The sequence below is a fragment of the Balaenoptera borealis genome (assembly GCF_965194805.1).
Source record: "Balaenoptera borealis genome assembly, chromosome: 8".
Lineage (NCBI taxonomy): Eukaryota > Metazoa > Chordata > Mammalia > Artiodactyla > Balaenopteridae > Balaenoptera > Balaenoptera borealis.
The window spans coordinates 71,215,561-71,239,339 of record NC_138865.1 but is presented as its reverse complement, the minus strand read 5'-3'; the positions used below and the strand labels follow the sequence as shown (position 1 = coordinate 71,239,339).

Here is a 23,779-nt window from a genome sequence, read left to right as displayed (position 1 = left end):
GTGTGTGTATGTGTATAAAGACATGCATTTGTCATATCTCTTTAATCGCCTTCAATCTGAAACAGTTCTTAGCCTTTCCTTTCTTTGATGACCTTGACAGATTTAAAAATATATATATGGAATCTAAAAAAAAAAAAAAATGGTGCTGATGAACCTAGTTTCAGGGCAGGAATAAAGATGTAGACATAGAGGATAGACTTGAGGACACGGGGTGGGAGTGGAAAGCTGGGGCAAAGTGAGAGAGTGGCATGGACCTATATACACTACCAAATGTTAAATAGATAGCTAGTGGGAAGCAGCCGCATAGCACAGGGAGATCAGCTCGGTGCTTTGTGACCACCTAGAGGGCTGGGATAGGGAGGGTGGGAGGGAGACTCAAGAGGGAGGGGATATGGGGACATATGTATGCATATGACTGATTCACTTTGGTGTACAACAGAAACTAACACAGTATTGTGAAGCAATTATACTCCAATAAAGATCTATTTAAAAAATAAATTAAATAAAATAAAAATAGAGACCTGGGGATTCCCTGGCGGTCCAGTGATGAGGACTCCACGCTTGCACTGCCGGCGGCCTGGGTTCGATCCCTGCCGGCGGCCTGGGTTCGATCCCTGGTCAGGGAACTAAGATCCTACAAGCCACATGGCGCAGCCTAAAAAAAAAGAGAGACCTGTCCTTTTGTAGGATGTCTTTCAGGTAGGATCCATCAACATTTCCAGATTCAGGCATGCCTTCCGGGCGGAAACTCAACAGAAATGATACTGTGCTCTTCTCAGAACATGACCTCAGGGGCACGTGTTGGTAGCCTTGATCACCGGGTCCACGTGGTTCTTGGTCAGCTTTCTGCACCATACCATCACCATTTTTCTCTTTGTGATTGACACGTATTTTGTGGGAGGCATTCTGAGGCCACACCAATATCCTGTTCTTCAGTAGGAAATCTTTACACACTAGACTTAGCAACCGTTGATGATTCCTGCCTGAGTCAGCTACTGTTAATAATCGTTCTTAAATGGTGATTTTCTGTTTCCATGATTCTTTCTTTATTTATTGAACTATAAATTGGCACTCTATTATATATTTCTTATAGCATTATGGACTCACAGATACCTGATTTATTCAGTGGACTGAAATCTGCTACTATCATTAATCATACTATTTTGATGCCCAAATTATCCCAGATTTGGACAGTGGAACCTAAGAGAGTTTTGGAGCCAACTAGACCCCTGACACTGTTTTTAAATAGCTCATCTGATGTACGCTGACACTTGAGATTAATAACTAGTAGGTACCACCTGTTATCTGAGTTCTAAAGGTTGTATGCACCTCAGGCAATAGGGGTCACCTGCAGCAAGTTCCTTGTCAGGCAGGCGGGCAGAACACTCAGGTGACTAGAGGCAAGCCGATCTGAAATTCAGCTTGTCAGAGACCATGTAGTGGGTAAAAGTCTTGAATTTTCAGAGTGTATTGCTTACATTCTCCCAGACCCTCTCCTTTGTCTTTAGCCTTCCCTTGGGTAACTCAGGCCCTGGTCAGCGTGGGCAGAGAAGTAGGGGCTGGGGCTGGGAGCACTATGGTTTGGCAATAGCATGCCACTCATCTTTCCCTCTCTCCTCCACGAAGACACTTGCTGGCTGCCAGGGTCAACATTGTCTTTGCTACGCAGACATTTTCAGTCCCTGCTGTGCCCATTCTAGTTTCACATATGGAGCAAGTTTGTGCTCTGCCTCTCAACATGCTAAATCAGAGCCTGCATTCCCTAAAATATCCTCTCTTCTTTCTTCCTGCCCTCGCTCATGCCACCCCTGTTCCTCCCAGATTAGATTTATCATACTTCTCAAAAGGAAATCCCATCATTTTTCTCTGCAGTGAGTCATCCATTGGTTTAAAGAAAAATATTTTCTTTTTTATTAGCAGAATGAGGTCATAGATAGAGCCCCAGAGGATGAGTACAAGGACTGATCCCCGTCTCTAGCTCTGCCCAGAGGAGCTGAGATTTGTCAGGCCTTCTCAGTTTCCTCTTGAATAGTTTAGGGGGGAAGATGTGGACCACAGGCTGCCGCCAAATGCAGGCAGGCTCTAAGTTCTGGTGGTTTTAACACTATGGCTAGCACTTATCTAGTTGAGTAAATAAAACTCACACAGTGCAAAGGAATTTGTGATACCACAAGAAAAATTCACAGGGACTTGAACAGCCCATGGAAAACCTCATGGAGGCCGCTGAAGAGAATTTTAATACATACTCCAGCATCTAGCTGGATCAGCGTTGCTAAGATGCAAATCTCATCATTTCACTCCCGTGTTTAGACCCTTCATCAGCTACCTGATGCACTTGAGAACCACAGACCTGACTCCCAGGGCCCTGTGTGATTGGGGCTTGGTCCCTTCTCTGCCTCGTTTAGTGTTTTCTTTATCATGCAAAGCTCTTTTCAGTTTCTAAAAATGGCAGGTTTCACATATGCCGTTTTCTCTGCCTAGAATTTCTGCCATCCCAGTCTCCCTGCCAGACACCCACCCGCCACCCACCCCCCGACACTCTTAGCCCAGTGGACTCCTCAAATACAGCACCCTGGCAGAACACTCCCTGCGCTCAGCCCAGGTGGGATCCCTGCTCTGCCCTAGCATAATCCTGTCTTTTACTCTCACAGCATTTATCACAGTTGCTTTTATATATGCATCCTTTGTCTGTCTCCTATAGTTCACAAGTTCTACCCAGGTAGGCTCTCTGTCCATTTTGATTTGCCCCTAGCAGTGTTTGCCACATGGTAGGTCCTTAATAAATACTTACTGAATGAAAGAATAAATCCATCTTTCAGTCTGACAGTTGCATCTTCCCTAGGTCAAGTTCCCTCTCTGGGGTGTGGGAACAGGTAGACCTGGAATGTGGGACCAGTATGAAGAGGAGCAATGATGTGAGACAATGGAAGATGTGCAGGTTAATGTCTGTGGGGACAGGTTACAAAAGCAGAGATAAGATCAGCTGTGAGAGGAAATCTAAATATTTAGGGGGAGAAGCCAAAAGGAGTTACGAAGAGTTTCAGATATGAGAAAAAAAAACACATTATAACTTAGCCACGTAAACAAACCTAGCCTGTAAAATTGAGTTATGCTATGTATGACGTGTCAGTTGGCCTGGTATTTCGCATGAACTCTGGCATGCACTTTGCTTTTCTTCATGTTGTCATTTTATTTGAACAAAGCATTTGGGTAGCTGTTTAAAACAGCTGCAACCTGCAAAGAAGTCTAGGTGAAATCAGGTAGGTAGTATAAACTCCATGGAACAGGGATTCAGGCTTTATAGAACAGGCCCTAACATCTAATAGGTGCTCATCATTTGAATGAATGATTGGATGGATTTGTTAGCTAGGAGGGGAAAAGAGCAGATATAAAAATAACTCTTTGGTAAATGAAAAAGCAAGAGACAGTCTCATCTGCCATACATTCTTGGAAAACAGAATGAGGAACACTTACATTGTTGTCCTGAATTTCATTGTGTGTTCTCTAACAAATGGTATTTCTCAATAGATTTGGTACGAGAAGCTCCTTGTGTCTCAGTCTTAATGCTGACAGTGTCATCAGGAGAGCTTTCCAGTTAAACCTGTCCAGAAGGACCTGTTCCACTTCACTGTCTTCTTCATCCCCTACTCCATGCCTGGAAAAGTTGATTTGCTAGCTCAATTACTTTCGTACTCTGAGTAATTAACTTCATGAGAAGTTCTCTCTCTTAAAGTTCATCTCTGAGTTGATCCTACTGCTTTTCTTTCCTGCCTCTCAGCCTTAGCTGATGTTGAATCTTTTTGACTGCTTCAAACAGCAGGATGCTTACACTGTGCTGCTTTTAAGTATGGGAATCTCTGTTTAATTATGTGCTTCTTGGGGATTGACTCAGCTCTTAAGGCAAAAACTTCATGCTTCATGTGAGAGGGGACAATACGGTAATGGGAATTAGAAGAGTTCTTCAGTTTCAATAGTCAGGTAGACTATCTGGTGAAGAAAAACACATAAAGAGTGTGTGGAAGTCTTGGCACATAGGTGCAATTATTTTTCACGCCACCATTAGTCAGTAATTGGGCCTAGAGTTTGCAGCAGTGAAACCAGAACAAAGAAGTCATTGTCTCCTAATTAATAGATAGAGTAATAATATTAAAGTTTTGTCCATTTAAAAGTTCACCGGGACACATTATTTCAGAAACCTCCAGTGTTTTTTTGCTCATAGTAAAGAATGGCTCACTGTGATAAGTGTATGTAGAAAAGTATTTAGTGGTTTCTGGCTCAAAAATGGCATTTTTATTACCCTGTCACTTAAGCATGATGGTGTGGTCCCACTGAGAAAAGGAAGACTTGGAGACCACAGCTTACATGGCCACATTCTCAGTTGCTATATGTGAATTTTTACTCTGCTCACTGTCTTTAGCATAGGCATTCTCAGCCTCAACACCACAGTGTGCACTCAGTATCCACAGGGGATTGATTCCAGGACCCCTCAGGGATACCAAAATCCGTGGATGCTCAAGTCCCTTATATAAAATGACGTAGTACAGTTGACCCTCTGTATCTGTGGGTTCCACAGATAAAGAGGGCCGATTGTATTGACGTTTCGGACTGGATAATCCTTTGTTGGGAAAGGTAGGACCCTCCTGAGCATTGTAGGATGTTTAGCAGCATTCCTGGCGTCTACCTACTAGATGCCAGTAGCACCACTTCTTCTAGTTGTGGCAAGCAAACATGTCTCCAGAATTTGCTAAATATCCCCTGGGGGCAGAATCACCCCCAGTTGAGAAACACCACTAGCAGGTTAGTACTCCCAGACTAGTTTCTTCTAATCTTCTGCCTCCTGGCCAGTACATTACTTTTTATGTCTTCCCAAACCAAATATTTGGATATTAAGTTTAGTTTCCTTGAAAAGTTAAAACCATATAATGCTTTATGAATCTGAATGAAATGGCTTTTGAAATAGCCATATCTCCATTGCACTTTATTAATGCAGAAAAATTGCAAGGAAAGTTTCAAATTGTTCTTGAGTCTATACACTTGCCTTGTCACAGAGCTCTAGTTTTACAGGTAGCAAACATATAATTAAAGAGTAGAATTACCATCAGTTTGTTGATTTCAGCTTTTCTCTGAACGCACGGGAATCTGGTCTGGACTTGGGGAGTTGTCTCTAGTTGGTGCTGTCACATTTGGTGTTTGGTTACCGCAAATTGCTAACTGTACAGACTGGGTTGGGGGAGAGAAGAGGGAAGAGGGACTCTGACCCTTGGTGTCCAGGAAGTTGGTCGACCCAGAGGTGATGGCAACCTGAGAAGCCACGTGGACCACTGTTAGAAGCCCATCCACTTAGCCTGGCACACAGATACAAATTCTGGTGGTTCCGCCTCTTCGCTTCACTTCTGCCTTGCCTTTTATTTATTTATTTTTCTATGCACTACCCCCCTCCCACTAGACTGTGAGCCTTGTGAGAACAGGGGCCTTGTCTCCTTTGTTCACACTGTGTCCCCAGCTCCTACAATAATAGTACCTGGAAAATAGTAAAAAGAGAGAGAGGTGTTACCAAAATTGTTTTTTTTTTTAATCAATCTTGATTATAAATATAAGTTAAATATATGAATCATTTTTTTATTTGGTCCTCACGTCACGCTTGGGTACTATAACATTTTAACTGATCCCCTTGAATTTAATCTCTTTCCCTATCTCAGTTTAATCCACACACAGCTATGAAGACGATCCTTGTTGAGCCTTTTAGCCCCCTAGCACAGGGCCCGGCATGCAGTCTATCAGTGACTAAATGGACGAGATTCCCCTGCTCGAGGACCCAGTGTGGTGTCCTCTCCTGTACTTGGTCATCCCCCTCTCTTCTAGCCTCGTCTTTGCTTGAACTGCACTAACAGGCTCTGCCTGGCTCTTCCCCACCACCTACCTGTCTTTCCATTTTACTCTCTCATCACTTACCTTGTCTTCAGAACTCATCTCCTGGTTAACTCCATTCTGTTTTTGATCATTTATTCATATATCATCAGATTGTGCTTGTTGATAATATACCTTTGTAACTGACCTAACTTAGTGTTATGTTTAGGGTGTTTGGCATTTATCTCACAGCTAGACTGTACCTCATTTTATTTCTTATAAATCCTTCCTCCTACTCTTTCCATTGAATAGGACCATTTTCTGCACCCAATTAAGCTTTCAATAAATGCTATATAATGAAGGTAGAGGTGGTGCCAGGAGCAGTCTCTACCACTGGATTTCCAGACATTCAGAAAATTCTTGTAAACACCAGGGACAGCACTCTGATTCCAGACTATTTCGTTAGAAGCTGTTACTTTCTGGATTCCAGTTGCAGGTAACAGCCAGTGGTTTTTGGCTTTGTGTAAGCAGGCATAGCTCTGTTAGTCCAAAAAGGCTTTTTAGGAAGTTAAGAGTCTCCTTTATAACCCATTCAGAGATTTTTTTTTAACTGTTGTTTTTACACATCCTTAATTATTCTTGAATTTATCAAATTTTCTGTGATGAAAATGTTTTAATGTAACATCTCCCCCAGTTTATCATTAAACATTTTTCTTTTCAAGATCTGGTCTTAATTTTTTTTTTTTTTTTTTTTTTTTGTGAGTGGGAGAAGAAGTACACTGGGGAGAGAGTACTGTATCTATTAGAGTTCAGTTTTGCTCTAAGTAACAGAGACCCCAAACAAACAATAGCTAAACAAAATAAAAGTTTATCTTTCACATAAATGTGTAGAGGTAGGCTTTCCAGGAGCAGTGTAGTGCTCTGATCCACAAAGCTCTTAGAGACCCAGGTTCCTTCTAGCACCTTGTTCCTCCGTCCCTAAGTATGATCTCATAGTCCAAGATAGCAGTGCTTTGTTCCAGTCATCACATCTGCATTCCAGGCCGCAGGATGGAGGAAGGAACAAAGAGAAAGGCTGTCAAAGAACAATTCCTGTGTCTTTTAGGGGAGGCTTTTGGGAGTTGCTACATGACATATCTGCTTATGGCCATACTAACAGCAAAGGAGGCTAGGGAAATATAGTGTTTATATTTGACCAACTAACCAAAGAGAGTCCTATTAGTGTAGAAGAACGAGGTAACATACTGAGGAACATCTAGTTATCTTTGCTGTGGCTGCCCCGTACATCCCTCTGTCAAATGAGCTTTCTTGGAGTTTATTTCAATACATTCCTCTTGCTTCAAAACAGTGACTTGTAATCATATTTTTTTAAAAGATGAATACCTATGTGTTGTAAAAATTTGTAAAAACATAAAGAACAACGTTAAAATCACCATGATTCCACAACCTAAAGATAATCACTGAAACAGCATCATGTAAGAAATGTCCTTAACACTAATATAGAACAAGCAACTTCAGACTACAGAGTATTTAGATGTTTTTCAAGGTTCTCTGCTGTACCGTATATGCAGTTATTCCTTCAGTAAACATTATAAAACATCTTAGTCCCCAGCATCTTGTTAATTCATGTGTGCGGTTGGAAGGGAGAGCAAAGAAAGAACTTTTAAAAATTAAATTTGTTGCTCTCAAGATACTGACAGTCTAGTACTGAGAGGCAAGACAGACATAGATGAAAAAGTTGGTAAATCAATCAGGGCATATAAGTGCTGTATTTGTGTTAATGTATGTAAAGGTACACTAGAAAGCAGAAGACAAAATAATCATGACACTAGGTGTCTTTATTTAATGGTAGAATAATTTGTACTGTGGACAACTGTTTGGAAAAATGACACCTTGAGGATACATCTTGCTTTTTAGTTGCTGGAGAATGAAATTTGGATTACAAGTCCTTAGAACAGTCTGATCAAGCTTTAACACGGTTAAATTCTAACCTCTCCTGATTCCCTGATTTAGAAGTCCAAAGTTCATTTAGGGGTAATTCATCATGACCTGTGCCTTTTGTGAACTTCAGAAATAACTAAAGATGGGCCAGTTGAATTTCGCTGAAAAATGGGACGTGATTTTTTTTTTAATCCTGACGTTATTGCATTAAAAAAAAAAGTTTTTGAGGAGAAATCAACGAAAATTAACCTTTCCTAATGAAAATGCTTAAGTGAGAAAATTAACGATGTTAAGACATACACAGAAAAACCTAAGTGCTCTACCAAAATACTAACAATTGCCACTAGATGGTGAGATGAGTGACTTTTTTTTTCTTTAGATGGTCCGTACATAACATTCTTTTTTTTGTATTCCTCATCGTGTTCTTTTTTTTTTTTTGAAGTATAATTGCTTTACAATATTATAGTAGTGTACAATATTATATATAGGTGTACAGCATAGTGATTTTTTTTAACAAGCAAAGTGGTTTTTAAAAAGTTATTTTATTTTATTTATTTTATTTTCTAAGAAACCTTCACTCGTGGCAAAGGCACAGTGGAGATTACTGTTAAAGGATAACTCCTTGATCCCTGTCCTGAGCCGAGCGCGGGGAAGGTTTCCGCCCGCCCGCCCGCTCTGGAACCCATGCCGCGGCGGGTGCTCTCGGAACCCACAGAGAACAGTGGGGCCCATTGTGCCTCCGGCTTCCTCAGGTGGCCCAGGACCGAGGCCGCCAGTTTCCACACCAGAACACACACCCTTTCATGAAGAAGGGACCTGTGCGGCAAAGACAGAGCCTCTCTGTGGGGACATTGAAACTGCCGGCTTTCTTTTGACTCCTGGCAAAACTGGCCAGAAGAACACACGTTTTCAAAAGCTCCGGGCTTCCTGTTTGCATTCAGAAAGCGGGGGCCGCCGAGTAGCTGAGGGCGCCCGGGGGTGGGGTTGGCGAGCCGCTTCGACCTCATTGGTGAGGACCCGGCCTATGGCGTGTGCGCCCGGCCCGCCGGCCGAGTTCCCCCAGTGTCCACCCTCCTGCGCTGACGGGGTGGAGAACCTGGGCCCCGGAGCTGGAGTGCGGGCGGTGGGCCGGCGGGAGCGCAGCGGGCGCCCGGTAGGTGTGCGGCCAGCGGGCGGGCGACGGGGCCTCCCCCGGGGCGCAGTCCCCGCCGGCCCGGGAGCGGGGCGGGCGGCAGCGGGGAGCACCCGGCCGGGAGGGTCTAGGCCGGCCCAGCTTAGAATCAACCCGTGCCGTGAGATCTGTCTGACACCCAAGCCTGCCGTTTTTCTTTGCTGATGGAATTTCAGGCAGCACTGGAAACAGGTCTGGCTGCATACTTTGAGAGAGTATTGTGGAGAGAGAGTTGTCCTTGTGGAGTTAAAAAGGAAAGAAGACACGTTCTGTTAGCCTGAGCACAAGTTTCCGGGCGCAGAGCTCCTCATCAGCTTACCCTTCCTTAGGCTAGAAAATGATTGGTGTTGAGCACCTCTTTCAAATAGAGTCCTTTTTCCACGTGGTTTAAAACTGAAATCTAATGGCCAGATTCTAACAGCTAGAACAATTTAATGTTGTTTTAAATGAGGACACGAAGAGAACATAACCTTTTTATTCCTCTGCCTGGCAGTTTTCTTTTTTGTACTTTTCTTTCCAGCGTTTCAGAGGGAAGAGGGGGAGTGGAGGTAAAAGGTTTCCTCAGAGCTTTCACACTGTCAGGTGTCACATTCAGCACTGTCAAGGGTGGGAAGCACAGGCCAGCAATCCAAATTGCTGGAAGTACCTGGACCTTGACAGCAGTTAGGTGGGCTTTTACACCCAAGGGTAGGGGCAGGGGTACAGATGGCTTGCATTTTTACTCATCTCTTTGGGATCCTTCCCATAGCTCTCAAATGCAGATCTTGTTATTATGACTCTAGGAAAGCACATTACTTAATCCTGCAATTTAAACAAACAAAAACGGCCTTGTTTTTCAGTTTGAAATGCATAGCTCAGGTCAGCAGCAAGGTCTGTGCCTTGAAAGATTCCTGTTTTCCTTTTCTAAATGGTTTAGCCAGAAGTAGCATTTATCAAATGCCACAAGATCCAGTGTTTGGAGTATAGGTTTGCCCTTATTTTCATTCTCCTATGCATCTGTTTGGATCCATCACAAATGCAAAACAAGGTATTCTTGGAATAGTGAATGTTTTGTCCAAAAGAAGTCAAAGAGGAAAAAACGTTTCCTCTGGTGGGATAGGGTTTGGTTTGGTTTTTAAATGGGAAGACACACAATATAGGTGAAGTCTGTCCTCCAACTGTTCTTGCCCCCATGCTGCTGGAGTTAATCACTCAGTGTCCCCTGTGTCCCAGCTTTCTCTGCAAGGAAGGTGTCAAGGCAAATTGTGACCTTGTGGGGGTGGTCAGGAACTGGGTTATGCTGGCCACCAGTTAGAAAAGCTGTACGGCCTGCAAAAGAGCAGTAGGTGGGAGAACTCAGGTCCAGGCTTCCTGGATCTGCACTGACTTGGTCTGTTACTTTAAGACTTCTCGCTTTTTGTGCCTCAGAGTACACTTTATAAACTAGGAGTCATAATGACTGCTGTCTATACTTCAAAGGGACTGTAGACGGCAAAAGAAATGATCAACTTGAAAATGCTTTCCAGTCTTTTTAATGAATTCTTTTTTAAAAAAATCAAGTATTTAGTAAGGACTTACTGTGTGCCTGGCTCTTAAAAATCATTTTCTCATTACATTCTTTTAACAACCTTATGATTTAAATACTTGTATTTGCATTTTTACTCAGGGGGAAACTGAAGTTCTGAGAGGTTTGTTAACTCTCTCACCCAGTTGTTAAGTTGTAGATTCAGGGTTAGAACATAGATTTGTCAACTCTTAAATCATACTAGCTTACCACACTGCAACATACGACAAATGTTAGTTTTTACCATTATGAGTATTACATGGCATTATAATATTCTCTTCTTTGTCTCTTAGGAAAAGCAGATGATGTTCTTTATGGAGATCATGACAGGGGACAAAAAGGTCCTTATTTTGTGGAGACCCCCTATGGTTATCAACTAGACTTAGATTTCCTCAAATACGTAGATGACATACAGAAAGGAAACACCATCAAGAAAGTGAACATCCAGAAGAGACGGAAGCCATCTGTGCCATGCCCAGAAACCAGGGCCACACCTAGTCATCAAGGTGTGTGGACTTCCACTGAATCCCTCTCATCCTCCAACAGTGATGACAACAAGCAGTGCCCCAACTTCCTCCTAGCCCAAAGTGAAGTTACATCAAGTCCAATCCCAAGGCCACCTGCCCCTCTGGAGACCTCACCCACTTTTCTTACCATCCCAGAAAGCCGACAGCTGCCACCACCATCCCCGCAACTCCCAAAGCACAACCTTCATGTCACCAAGACACTGATGGAGACCCGGAGAAGACTCGAACAGGAGAGAGTCACCATGCAGGTGGCACCTGGTGAGTTCCGAAGGCCCAGGCTGGCCAGTTTCGGAGGCATGGGCTCCACGAGCTCCCTCTCCTCATTTACGGGTTCTGGAAACCACAATCCTGCCATGCACCAGCATCAGAATGGCTACCAAGGCAACGGGGATTATGGTGGCTATGCCCCAGCTGCTGCCGCCACTTCTTCCATGGGCAGTTCCATCCGCCACAGCCCTCTGAGCTCAGGGATCTCCACTCCGGTGACCAACGTGAGCCCCGTGCACCTGCAGCACATCCGTGAGCAGATGGCCATTGCCCTGAAACGCCTGAAGGAGCTAGAAGAGCAGGTGCGAACCATCCCTGTGCTCCAGGTAAAGATCTCTGTCTTGCAAGAGGAGAAAAGGCAGTTGGCTTCACAGCTGAAAAACCAAAGAGCTGCATCCCAGAACGATGTCTGTGGTGTGAGAAAGAGGTCCTACAGTGCTGGGAATGCATCCCAGCTGGAACACCTCTCCAGGACCCGGAGAAGTGGCGGGGAATTATACATTGACTATGAGGAGGAAGAAATGGAGACTGCGGAGCAGAGCACCCAGAGGATAAAGGAATTCCGGCAGCTCACAGCAGACGTGCAGGCCCTGGAGCAGAAGATCCAGGACAGCAGCTGTGAGGCCTCCTCAGAGCTCAGGGAGAACGGGGAGTGTCGGCCTCGAGAGCGCCAGTCTGTGGCTGTGGGTGCCGATGAGAACATGGACAGCATTGTGCACCACAGGGGCGCCGGGTCCTGCAAGGATGCTGCTGTAGGCACAGTCACCGAGACGAGGAATTCTGGGGTCAGCGTGACAGAAGCCATGCTTGGAGTGACTACTGAAGCTGACAAAGAAATTGAGCTGCAACAGCAGACCATAGAAGCCTTAAAGGAAAAGATCTATCGCCTGGAAGTACAGCTTAAAGAAACCACCCATGACCGGGAGATGACTAAACTCAAGCAAGAGCTGCAAGCTGCTGGCTCCAGAAAAAAAGTTGACAAAGCCACGATGACCCAGCCGCTTGTTTTCAGCAGGATGGTGGAGGCAGTGGTACCCACAAGAGACCAAATAGCTGGCAGTCACGTGGACGTGGTTGACGCCTGTGTCGGGACCTGCGTGCAGACAAATAGCGTAGGCACCTCCTGCCAGCCCGATCGTGAGAATAAAGTGGTGGGGCCTGAGCTGCCCATGAATTGGTGGATTGTTAAGGAAAGGGTGGAAATGCATGACCGATGTACTGGGCGGTCCGTGGGGACGTGTGACAAGAGCGTGGGTGTGGACATCAGCGTCTGTGAAACAGGCAGCAACACGGAGGAGTCTGTGAACGACCTGGCACTCCTCAAGACCAACCTGAATCTCAAAGAAGTCCGCTCCATCGGCTGCGGAGATTGCTCTGTCGATGTGATCGTCTGCTCCCCAAGGGAGTGCACCTCCCGGAGTGTGAACACGGAGGCCGTCAGCCAGGTGGAAGCTGCTGTCATGGCAGTGCCTCGAACCACGAGCCAGCACAGCAGCACGGTTCTAGAACAGGTGTCCCAGTTCACCAACACCGAGATGGCCACCCTCACAGAGTCCTGCACCAACACTTCCCTCAGCACCATGGACAAGCACACCAGCACCCGGACTGTGGAGATGCGGACTGTGGCGGTCGGAGAAGGCCGCGTCAAGGACGTCAGCTCCGCTAAGATGCGGTCCATCGGAGTTGGAACGGTGCTCTCTGGCAGCTCTGGGTTTGACAGGCCATCCTCTGTGAAGACCAAAGAGTCGGGCGTGGGGCAGATCAGTATTAACGACAACTATCTGGTTGGTCTGAAAATGAGGACCATAGCTTGTGGTCCTCCCCAGTTGACGGTAGGGCCCGCAGGCAGCCGGCGGAGTGTAGGGGTCGGGGATGAGCCTGTAGGAGAGTTCGTGGAGAGCCCCCAGCCCCAGGCTCCGTCCAGAGTGGTGACAGGCTTGGATCACTACATTGAGCGTGTCCAGAAGCTGCTGGCAGAACAGCAGGCGCTGCTGGCTGAGAACTATAGTGAACTGGCAGAAGCTTTTGGGGAACCTCGCTCACAGATTGGCTCCCTCAACTCCCAGCTCATCAATGCCTTATCGTCAATCAACTCTGTCGTGAAGTCTGCAAGCGCTGAGGAGCTGAGGCCTGACTTCCTGAACACCAGCCTGGGTAAGGTCACAGGTAGGTGGCGCTCCTGAGGGTCCTGGGAGTGAGAAAGGATGGGGACAGTGGAAATCCAGGAGGTAGGGATTTTTTTTTTTTTTTTTGCCTGGCGGAGCCATTTTTTGGAACCATGGAGAAAGCTTCAGAATGGTAATGGGTAGAATGAACACCAAGAATCTAAATCCATAAGCAGCTGTGCTGATTCTCATTATCTGATAGTTTCATTAAGGCTAGAAGAAGAAAAGCATACTAGTGTTGGCTGGCTTAAGGGCTGTCTTCGGGGGCTGCTGGTTTGATAGATGTCTTTCAGTTATTTACTTGCTCATTTTATACAGGATGGCCTGGAAAAAAGCCCTGCCCTGTTTGTAACCACAATTACCAGTATATGATCAATGAAAAAATACTGGTATGAAGTGTTTTTAATTAAAACTTTTTATGAGGGGAGAGAGATTCCATTAATTCATGTATCAGTTCAACAAATAATGATTAAATACCTGCTTTGTTTCAAACATAGGTATAGGCTGTTGTTTTTATGGTGCTTACATTTCCAGTTGGGGGCACAGGCAATAAACAATATACCTAAATATGTCAGGAGGTGATACATGCTATGAAGGAAGGAACTCCACTTAGAGGAACAGTGAGTGGTGGCGGAGAGGTGAGGGCAGTTGAAGATGGCGTGGTCCAGGAAGGCCTCTCTGACAAGGAGCCCCTGAGCCAGAACCCTGAGACAAGGGAGGCCTTTCCCACTGTTCATTTTGTTAGGTGCTTACATTTTTGTCTTTCTCATGTTTTCCTTTATTCATTGGGATTCCTGCTCACCCCGGCCTTTCTTTTTTCTTTTTTATTAAAATTAATTAATTTATTTATTTGTGGCTGCGTTGGGTCTTCGTTGCTGCACGCGGGCTTTCTCTAGTTGCGGCGAGTGGGGGCTGCTCTTCGTTGCGGTGCACGGGCTTCTCATTGCTGTGGCTTCTCTCGTTGCGCAGCATGGGCTCTAGGTGTGCGGGCTTCAGTAGTTGTGGCTCACGGGCTCTAGAGCGCAGGCTCAGTAGTTGTGGCGCACAGGCTTAGTTGCTTTGCGGCACGTGGGATCTTCCCGGACCAGGGCTCGAACCCGTGTCCCCTGCATTGGCAGGTGGATTCTTAACTACTGCGCCACCAGGGAAGGCCCTGGCTTTTCTTTAAATTGAAGCTAAGAATGGAGAAATTACCCTGGAAGATTTGGTGACATGCTATTTCCCTGTGAGCCTCCCTAAAATAAGTTCCCCTGTTGTCAGCTGCATGTGGTTCTAATTGTACATATTATCATCCTACCACTGGGTTCCATTCCTGGCTCTCCAGCTGTCACAAAGCAGCATGACCTGGGGAAGGAAAGTCATCCTTCTTTATACTTCCTTGTGAAATGGGCAGTCAAAGGGCATCCATCCTGTAAGGTGGTCAGTGTGTTCATCACTGGCCCCCAGTGAGCACAGGGTGGCCTTGGTCGTCCTTGGGGTGGTGCTGCTAGCACGTCCAGTGTGGTTTCTTTTGTTGATGTGCCAAACTGTAGCTGAGGTTTGGGAAGTACTAAAAAAACACACTCTCTACTCTGGCCAAGTGCTACACATAAAATGAATTAAAATGCTTCAGATGATTGGTGTAGTGTGCATTAAATTTAATTTTATGTGAAAACGTGCAGTAGAGACTTAAATGTAACTTAATAAACAAAAAGTTCAAATTCTTTGTTTCCCCCTATAACCAAAAGAGCAATGGTTAAAAGAGACTGAAATAGATTATTTTTATATCTTCTGAGGTTTCACCTCCAAACCTGAATTAGTTAGTTTTTAGTAGCTGTGCTGTGGAACAGATAGCTTATTGTGGAGGAAAATTGAACATGACAATGACAGCTGATGTATGACAGATTTTTGCCTTTTGGAGTTAAAGGAGTCTAATAAATGTACAGGGAGTCATTTTAGAGTCAAGAGATTAAAATGATGTGTGAACCGAAGCAAGGTCTTAAGTAACTAATAATATGTCTGTTTCTACTTCTTTTTAAAAATCATGATGTCAGATGTTGAAGTCAAAATGAAACTCTTAAATACCTCCAGACACAGATGGTACAGTGCATCATCGTTGTAAGAGCATTTTCCTGCCAGCCTTCCTCCCTCCTCCCGAAACTGGGGTTTCTATTTCACATTCCTGCCAAAAATATTCAGGTGAATCGTTGGAGTAATCTGCCTGACACCCAGAGCACCAAGACCCAGGGAGGAAGTTTTGTCTGGCTGTGTTACAGTGTTTTTTGGTCTATTTCCAGTCACACTGACATTCCAGACATCACTATTTCGATCTGACCCTACATATGAACACCTAATTAATCAGCTAAAATGCAGGAGACCTATAACATTTGTGAACAAAAGTATAAATATTCTTCATAGAACTTATTTGATCATAGTGGCAGCTCCCTCTCAGAGCATGCAAGAACAACTTTAAATTATTTCTGTAATTCCCATCACATTCGTATTTTGCTTTAAAGTTCTAATGAAGGAATTAGGTTAGGAACTCAATCCAGAGAATTACATTTTTGTTATCTCGTGTGTGTTGTATGGGCTGGAAATGAAAGCAGTTCAGTGTAGTAGAGATCTCAACGTCTGCAGGCTGTGAAGAGTGAAGGTGTGTCAAATGTACTCCAGCTTATTGTTCACTCCAAACACTACAGAATATTGCTCACATACAGTCTAGAATACGTTTCTGTACCAGAAGGAAAATGGAGTATAGAAAGGTAGTCATTTCAAACTTTCTTCCCCAAATCAAATGATAGGAAGTTTGAGTTTGACATCACCAAAAAGAGCATATAAATGATCACTTATGTGAACCTAGTACTTTAGTTTAAAGAATTTAAGTTTGGGCTCCAAAGCCAGATATTCTGGGTTCGAATTCCTTCTCCGCACTAGGACAGGTTGTCTTTGTTCCCCTACAGGGTTGAAATGAAGATTTAGTGTGTCAGTATGAGTAAAGCATTTGGGATAGTCTGCAGCACAGAGGATAAATGCTGGCTCTCATTGCTGTTAACTGTTTTCTGTACTTCCAGAAATGGAAATGTAGATCTAGAACAAATTGCCAAACAAATGCGCTACAAATAGTCTTTTGTGTTTAAGGCAAATTATTGTCTTCGTAATTCTGGCTGGCCATTGCCTTCCCCCACCCCCCAATTGTTACACCTCCCCAGCTAACAATTTTATCAAGATAAAGAAATATATCAATAACCATGGGAAGACACAAAATGAGTAGAATAAATTTTCAATTCAGATTCTTTCAGAATCTGTGAGAAAGCTCAAAATGAAACCTAAAATTAAATTAGGTGTATATTAGTACCAAACCCAGAGAATTCTCTTCAGTTTTCCTAGGGTTGAAGATTTGAGGGTATTGCTTTTTAGTATGCAAAAGAGCATTATTTTTATCAGCATAATAATAATGCCTAACACTCCTGTTCAATTTCTTGAAGTTATAACTGGAGTATGTGCTCATAACACATTAACAGTTCAGAAGAGCATAAAGTACTGAGAGCCTCCCACATGCTCTCATGGGGTAACCCCTTGTGTGTTTGGTGTGTACAAGTGTGCAGGTCTGTATTTTAGAGACATTCTGTTTCGACAGCATTTGAATCGTACATATTCTCCTATGTATTTTTCACATGAAACATCACAAACATTTTTTCAGGATTTAAGAGACAATGTCACAGTTTTGATGCAGCTGGAATTTGGTGGTAATCCAACATGATCTGTAAAGTACTTTTAATTACTAGTAGTATGAGTTTCATGTATTTAATATTTTCTTTCATGGAATTAAAAGGTTAAGAGGAAATAAGTTTCTCTTCTCAGAAACCTCAGGGGAAAAAATGTTTATTCTTTCTGTAAATCAATTGGATTGTTTTGGTTTGAGGAGTGGGTTACTTTTTTTTTTTTCCTTTTCCTTTTTCCCTCTGGAGAGAGGAGGAGGAGAGAGAAAATTCTAGACAAATGACTTGCAGTTACAAATACTCTAAAAATACGTAACTGTCTCTGAGCAAGTAACAAACAGAACTATCTATAACAGTGGAACTTAACTGCCTGCCACATGATTTATAGAAAATTCATCTCTCATACCGGAATAAAAGAACTGCTTTTTAAATCAGCTTCCATATTTGCACTTAGTTATCTTGGGCTTGCTAAAAAAATTTATGAACTTGAAGTTATTCCCATAACTGTGAAAGCAATTTTGTAGACAGAGATCTGAGCCAAAGCAAAAGCAGGGAAAATTAAGTCATTACAAAATACCATTTCTAGTTAGTTTTCTTAGTTCAAATCATATACCATTTACTTGTCCCAGTACCTTTCTTTAAAATCACAATTTTCTTTTAGTAAATGCTACAAGCATTGAATAATCCAAACCAAATGTTTCTGGAACCCTGTGGTGTGTGATAGCATGATGTGAAAGTCTATTGACCCAGAGGTCAGAGAGCTGACATCTGGTTCTGGCTGCCCAAGAACTTGCAATAACACTTTAGGGGGGTTTGGGCTGCCGTGTCCTCCTGTGTCATGAGAGGGTAGGATTAGATTTTTCTTGCTTGGGCCCTTTCAGCAGAATTATTCTGTAAAAGTAGCTCTTCACCAGGCTGCCCATCAGATTCATCTGAAGAACTTTTTTCCCCCAAATTCATGAGTTTTCTGCTGCCACCCACTGCTACCACCAACCACTCAATAGGCACACTTGGGCCCTATTTCAGGGAAATACTGTTGGAATAAACAGCCTTAAAGTGAGTCTTATTAATCTGGGCTCCATAGCTTCATGAATAATTTTGTGTTTGGAATTTTTGTGAAGAAAGTGCATGATTGTTATCAGATTCTCAGAAGGGATAGTTGACCCTCAGAGACTGAAATTACAGATCTAGGACATCTGTTACAGACCTTGAGAAAAAGCACTTCAGCCCTGAGGAAAATCTTTTACAAAGGTTTAAAATCCACCACCTTTGTGAGCCCTTCAGTTGACACTTGTTTGAAAATCTTCTTCTTTTAAACTGATGCTTTATCGTTTTAAATGGGTATTAGTGAAATGTATGCACTCTGGAAAAAGATGCAAGTTTACTTTGACACTTCTACTCTGAATGAATCTGTAAAGTATATAGTTCATTTCTAGCTAACGCATGGAGATTGGTGTTTTTTAAGAACAGAAATGGCTTTAAGTTCCTGGATGTCCAGTCATAAACGATGAAAGAATTGTTGGTATTGGGTGATGGTTACAACTGTTTGTTCTTCCTCCAGTCAGCGAGTCGTTTGTATCTCAGTAAAGGTGTTTAAAGTGTGCTCTGTTCCCATCTCTATTCAGGTCAATTGATAGCTATGCATTCAGTGTCAACTATATGCAAAGTGTGATACTAAAGCAGAGAGAGAGATAAAGTGGTCGAAGCCTTGAACTTGCGATCCAGTTGGGAAGCCAAGACACATATACCAGAAATATGAATGATAACCTATGGGGGGTATATGTTAGCCACCAAATAATGTGAAAATAAAAGTGATTGAAGAATTCAGCTGCAGTTAAGCTCTCTGAGGTTTAGGGAAGAGATGAGTTTAGTGTGGAGAGGATGACAACGTTAGCTGCATCTGGAAGAACACAGAGCACATCTGTTTAACCCAACAGTTAATGCAGCCTGTCAGCGGGGGTTTTCTGGATCAAGTCTTGGGTTGGTGTGTAATTAAATGTGGGTGGCGTTGTGGTGAGAGAGAATCTGATTCTTAATCCACTCAGCATTTTAATTTCTAAGTACCCACTTTTAGATACATTCATGACAGCTGTCTGGTATGTTCTCAGGAAAATATTAAAGTGGCCCTAGAAATTATTACACTGCGGCTCTTACCATTTAGTGACTTTATGTTGGTGGCCGCACGCATTGGTATTCAGGCAGAGTTCTGAGTGATGAGCCTGCAGACAGAAAGGGATTGTCCTTTCTCCTGCATCAAAGCTACATACTTTCCCCTCACAGGTAATGTGTACCAAATAAAGAAGGTGATCCTTCATGAATAATCCCTATTGTCTATTCCCCAAACCAACATGTGGGCTGAAAAGGGTGAATTTGTGCTCAAGCCCTTTTCCTTATGGAAAAACTAGAAGTGTTATTTTAGACCTCTTTGAATTCTTAATTACACTTTGGGAAAATGCCTAAATGATTGAACGACCTCCATTATGACTCAGAAATTTCAGTCCTACCTTTTTGACAAGTAAGCTAGGTGTTCTTTAAAAATCAAATCAGAATGTTTAAATGAAAATTTGGCACAATAACATGGTTAATTAGTTGGCCGCACTGTTCATAATTGTACTTTTAGAAGGCACTTGGCATTATAAATAAAAATATGAGTCAGCGTGCCAGAAGAATTGTAGTATGTGAGCAGGGCAACTTTTAAGATCCATTTAAATATATTTTTAAATATCAATTTTCTAACAAATTTAGAAACAGATTTCTATATACCAACAACTAATACCCATTCCAGATGGATAAATATCACAGAGGAAACTGGAGAAAGTGATCTCTTTAAAAACTTCTCCATCTCTGTTTTTCATTGATTTTTAAAAAATATCAAATACTTTAACTTTTCTAAAGTCAAAAACGTAAAAAAAGTTTTCCTTTTAAGTTACTTATTTTTCATTACAGTTTGCCTTAGCTAGTAGTATAATTATCCATGTATTAAATGCTAAGTGTACTTTAGAATTAATACTTCGAGGATGCTTTTATTTTCCAGAACACTGAGATTTCTGTCATTTGCTGTCTTTTAGTTATCACTAATCTGGTCAAGTCATAAAATGAAGCTCATGCTTTATTGGCATTTATGGCCATTATAAATTTGAGTTAATGACCGAAGACCACACAGTTGCCCACTCCCCTGTTCACTAACTCCGCAGTGGTGCCTTCGGAAACTATTGCGCCCTGGGGGGAATTTTGAGCAGCTAGGTCATAGTACCAGACTTATAAAGGTGTTTGGTGATTACTCCTGTTGTTTTACCCTTATTGTTTGCATAGCATTTACTGTTGGTCATGGACTTCTACCATTAGTGGTCCAGGACTGCTAACTAAACCAACAATAATTCCTAATAATTCACATGGTCCAAGTTGATAGAGTGAAACCAGAGGGAAGTCTAAACTCTTGTTTTTGGCAGTCAAGTTTTACATTGTTTTCAGCAAATTTTTGATTGGTTAATTTAATTCACTGGTTCTCAATCCTAGCTGTACATTAGAATCGTTTGCAGAGCTTTTAAAAACTGCTAATACTTGGGCCCACCTGCAGATATTTCATTGTATCTGTATTTTTAAAAGCTTCACCCCCAACTCAGGTGACTCTGAAGGGCAGCCAGGGTTGAGACCATTGAATTTTGTTGGCCACTTTATTTTTGGCTTTCTTGGCTGCACTCTTCCTGTGTATTACTGAAACACAGCAGTCATTTGTCAGTCTTAAGCTGGTGAGTGTGTCATCTTATGTGTGCCCGCTAACCACAATGGGTCTTTATCAAGTGCAGACAATTGTTTCTGGGTCACTCAAGAGAGCCAGAGTTTCAACACCATCTAAAAAACATTTTCTGGCAATAAAGGTGACAAATTTCCTCTGATCCAGCTAATGAGAACTAGTTTAACGCTTAACGTTGTTCTTTGCCTTGCTAGTTAGTCTTAACAGAATCCCTGTGACTTTCCATTGAATTACACAGGCATTTATTTAAGGCTTTCCATTGTCCAGCACTGTTCAGAGCACTGAAGAGGACCCCAGGTAAGAATGTAGCATGGAGGGACTCAGGGACTTCCATTCTCACAGAGGGAACACATGTGAGACCAAGGAAACGGAGGGCAGGGTATATTCTGGTCTGGACAGTAAGTGCTGCAGAACAGTGAGGGGAAAAGATCTTTGTGGAATGGTATCATAGGAAGAAGACTAGAGGAAATAGAAATGGTGCCAAGCCTTGAAAAGAGTATGGGTAGAATCCTGCTGGTAAAGAAAGCTGAAATTCTAGGCCAGTAGGACAGTCTAGTAAGGAAGGGCACAGAGGTGGAAGTAATTAAGTCACCAGACCACTCTGAATGAGTAGAGAGTAGGAGTTGTTGAGCAGTTAAACTACCCCAGGCAAGAAGAAGCTGTCCATGTTCACTGTGAAGGAGCCTCAGATGCCTGCTTGAGAGGGTGGACCTTGATTGGAGAAGCTTTAAAAAGCCCAAGTTTACAAAACTAAGTTCTGGAGAAGAGGAGTATTTGCCTCCAGTGGGAAGATTATCTGGAAAAGGGCAGCAGGTGGGAAGTGTGGATTTACTGGGTTGTTAGAAACGTTCTATTTCTGAATTAGGGAGGTGCTAACACAGGCATGTACATTTCCGAAAATTCATCAAACTCTACCCTGAAATTCTGTGCATTTTACTGTATATAAATTATACCTCAATTTAAAAATATTTTTTAAAGCCGTGTTTAGAAGGAAAGAGAACCTATGGATTAAAAGACTTAAAAACCATTGCAGCCAATGGAAATATAGGACTGAGGTTCTGATTCAAGCACTCTATAAAAAAAATTTTAAGAGATCATTGGAGAAATGTGAATACTGACCAGATGTGTGATCATTTTAAATTCTCTTTTTTTAGATTTGATAGTTTTAGCTTTATACTTACTTTTTGAGAACTGTGTTAGGAATATATACTAAAAAATTTATGAATGAACGTGGTAGGGTCTTCAGCTTGTGCTTCAGAGGAATCCAGTGTGAGTGGTTGGAGGAGGTGTAGATGAGCCCAGATAGCTGATCATTATTGAAGCTAGTGCTGGGGACAGAGGGGTTTATTATACTGTTGTCTACTTTTGTGGCTGTTTAAGGTTTCAGTAACAATAAAAACTATTTATGTATTTGCATTTTAAAAATCATTGTTGGTCCTTGAATGGAGAAGTGGTTAGTGAAAGTGTTTCTCTAGGAAGTATTCTGGTACTTGAGGATTAACATACTGAGACTCTTTGGAGGTTACTGCAGTAGTTTCAAAGTAATGATGAATGAAGTTGGAAAAGGAGGAATGAAGACAAATGCCCTGCTTTGTTTACTTCAAGTAAGGCAAAGGCACTTGAGACATTTCTTATTTGCTGTTAGGGGGACACATCAGGTCGTGGGGGCAATTGAATATTATCTGGAGGACTACAGTTAGTACTGTCTGTGTGTGCTGAGGAGGGAGGTGGATTTGTGAAGGAATCACCAGGGAGCTCCCCGTGCCTCCGGAGCTAGAGGAGAGAGCATTGTGAGTGGACGAAGTACCATTCGCAGAGTTAGGAAATGTCAGCCACACTGAAAATTCTGTGATATACTTAATGTGTGTGTGTGTGTGTGTGTGTGTGTGTGTGTGTATAAATTACATAATAATCAATTTTTCTGCTTCACCACTAAACAAATACTTTTTAAAATGTAGTTTAATTTTTTTTTTTTTAGAAATTTATTTTTTATTTGTTTATTTTTGGCTGTGCTGGGTCTTCGTTGCCATGCACAAGCTTTCTCTAGTTGTGGTGAGTGGGGTCTACTCTTCGTTGCAGTGCGGGCTTCTCATTGCAGTGGCTTCTCTTGTTGCGGAGCACGGGCTCTAGGCACGCGGGCTTCAGTAGTTGCAGTACGCAGGCTGAGTATTTGTGGCTTGCGGGCTGTAGAGCACAAGCTCAGTAGTTGTGGTGCATGGGCTTAGTTGCTCTGCAGCATGTGGGATCTTCCCTGACCAGGGATCGAACCCATGTCCCTTGCATTGGCAGGAGGATTCTTAACCACTGTGCCACCAGGGAAGTCCAGTAAACAAATATTAAGTACCTAACATATGCAAAAGCAATCTGGAAGATGTGGTGAGAGAAACAAAGTTGATTAGAACCATGTAGCACCCTCAAAATATTTACAGACAAGAAGGGAGCCTAAGACAATCACATGAATCAACTGCTGCATTGTATTATAGATCTTATAAGAGAGTCTGAAAGATGGGCCATGAGAGTTCAGAGAAAGGAGAGTTAATTTCTGGTAGGGAGATGAGGGAAGGCTCGGAAGAGGAAGCGATGGGAAGGTTGGCCATGTGAGGGAGGGTGGGGAAGGAACATCACCAGGTAGAAGAAAATAAGCTAAGGCAGGTGTACTTTTGGGAGAATAAGAGACCCCACTTTATACACTGGGAGGAGTTCCATCGACTGGGGTGCAGTTTGCACCCCAAAAAGGACCACAGGTATAGTGGGAAATAAACTTGGAGAGGTAAGTTGGTGCCAAGTGGCAGATGGTGTAGAATCTGGCTAAATAGTATGGACTACGTTTCCTGAGTGGTGGGGAGCTTTTTAGGTTTTTCAGGTT

The 23,779-nt window shown here is 42.9% G+C and overlaps 1 protein-coding gene across 13 annotated transcripts in view; it reads left to right on the top strand.

Moving 5' to 3' along the window:
* The window catches only part of KANK1 (KN motif and ankyrin repeat domains 1), a 191,572-nt gene that overhangs the window by 152,817 nt on the left and 14,976 nt on the right, over positions 1-23,779 (top strand). For 12 of the 13 annotated variants that reach the window (XM_082403623.1, XM_082403634.1, XM_082403624.1 and 9 more), the window contains one exon: positions 10,796-13,462. In XM_082403623.1, the coding sequence (XP_082259749.1) occupies positions 10,796-13,462 (2,667 nt within the window). The remainder of the gene's footprint in view (positions 1-10,795; positions 13,463-23,779) is intronic. The other variant, XM_082403633.1, reaches the window with a different exon arrangement.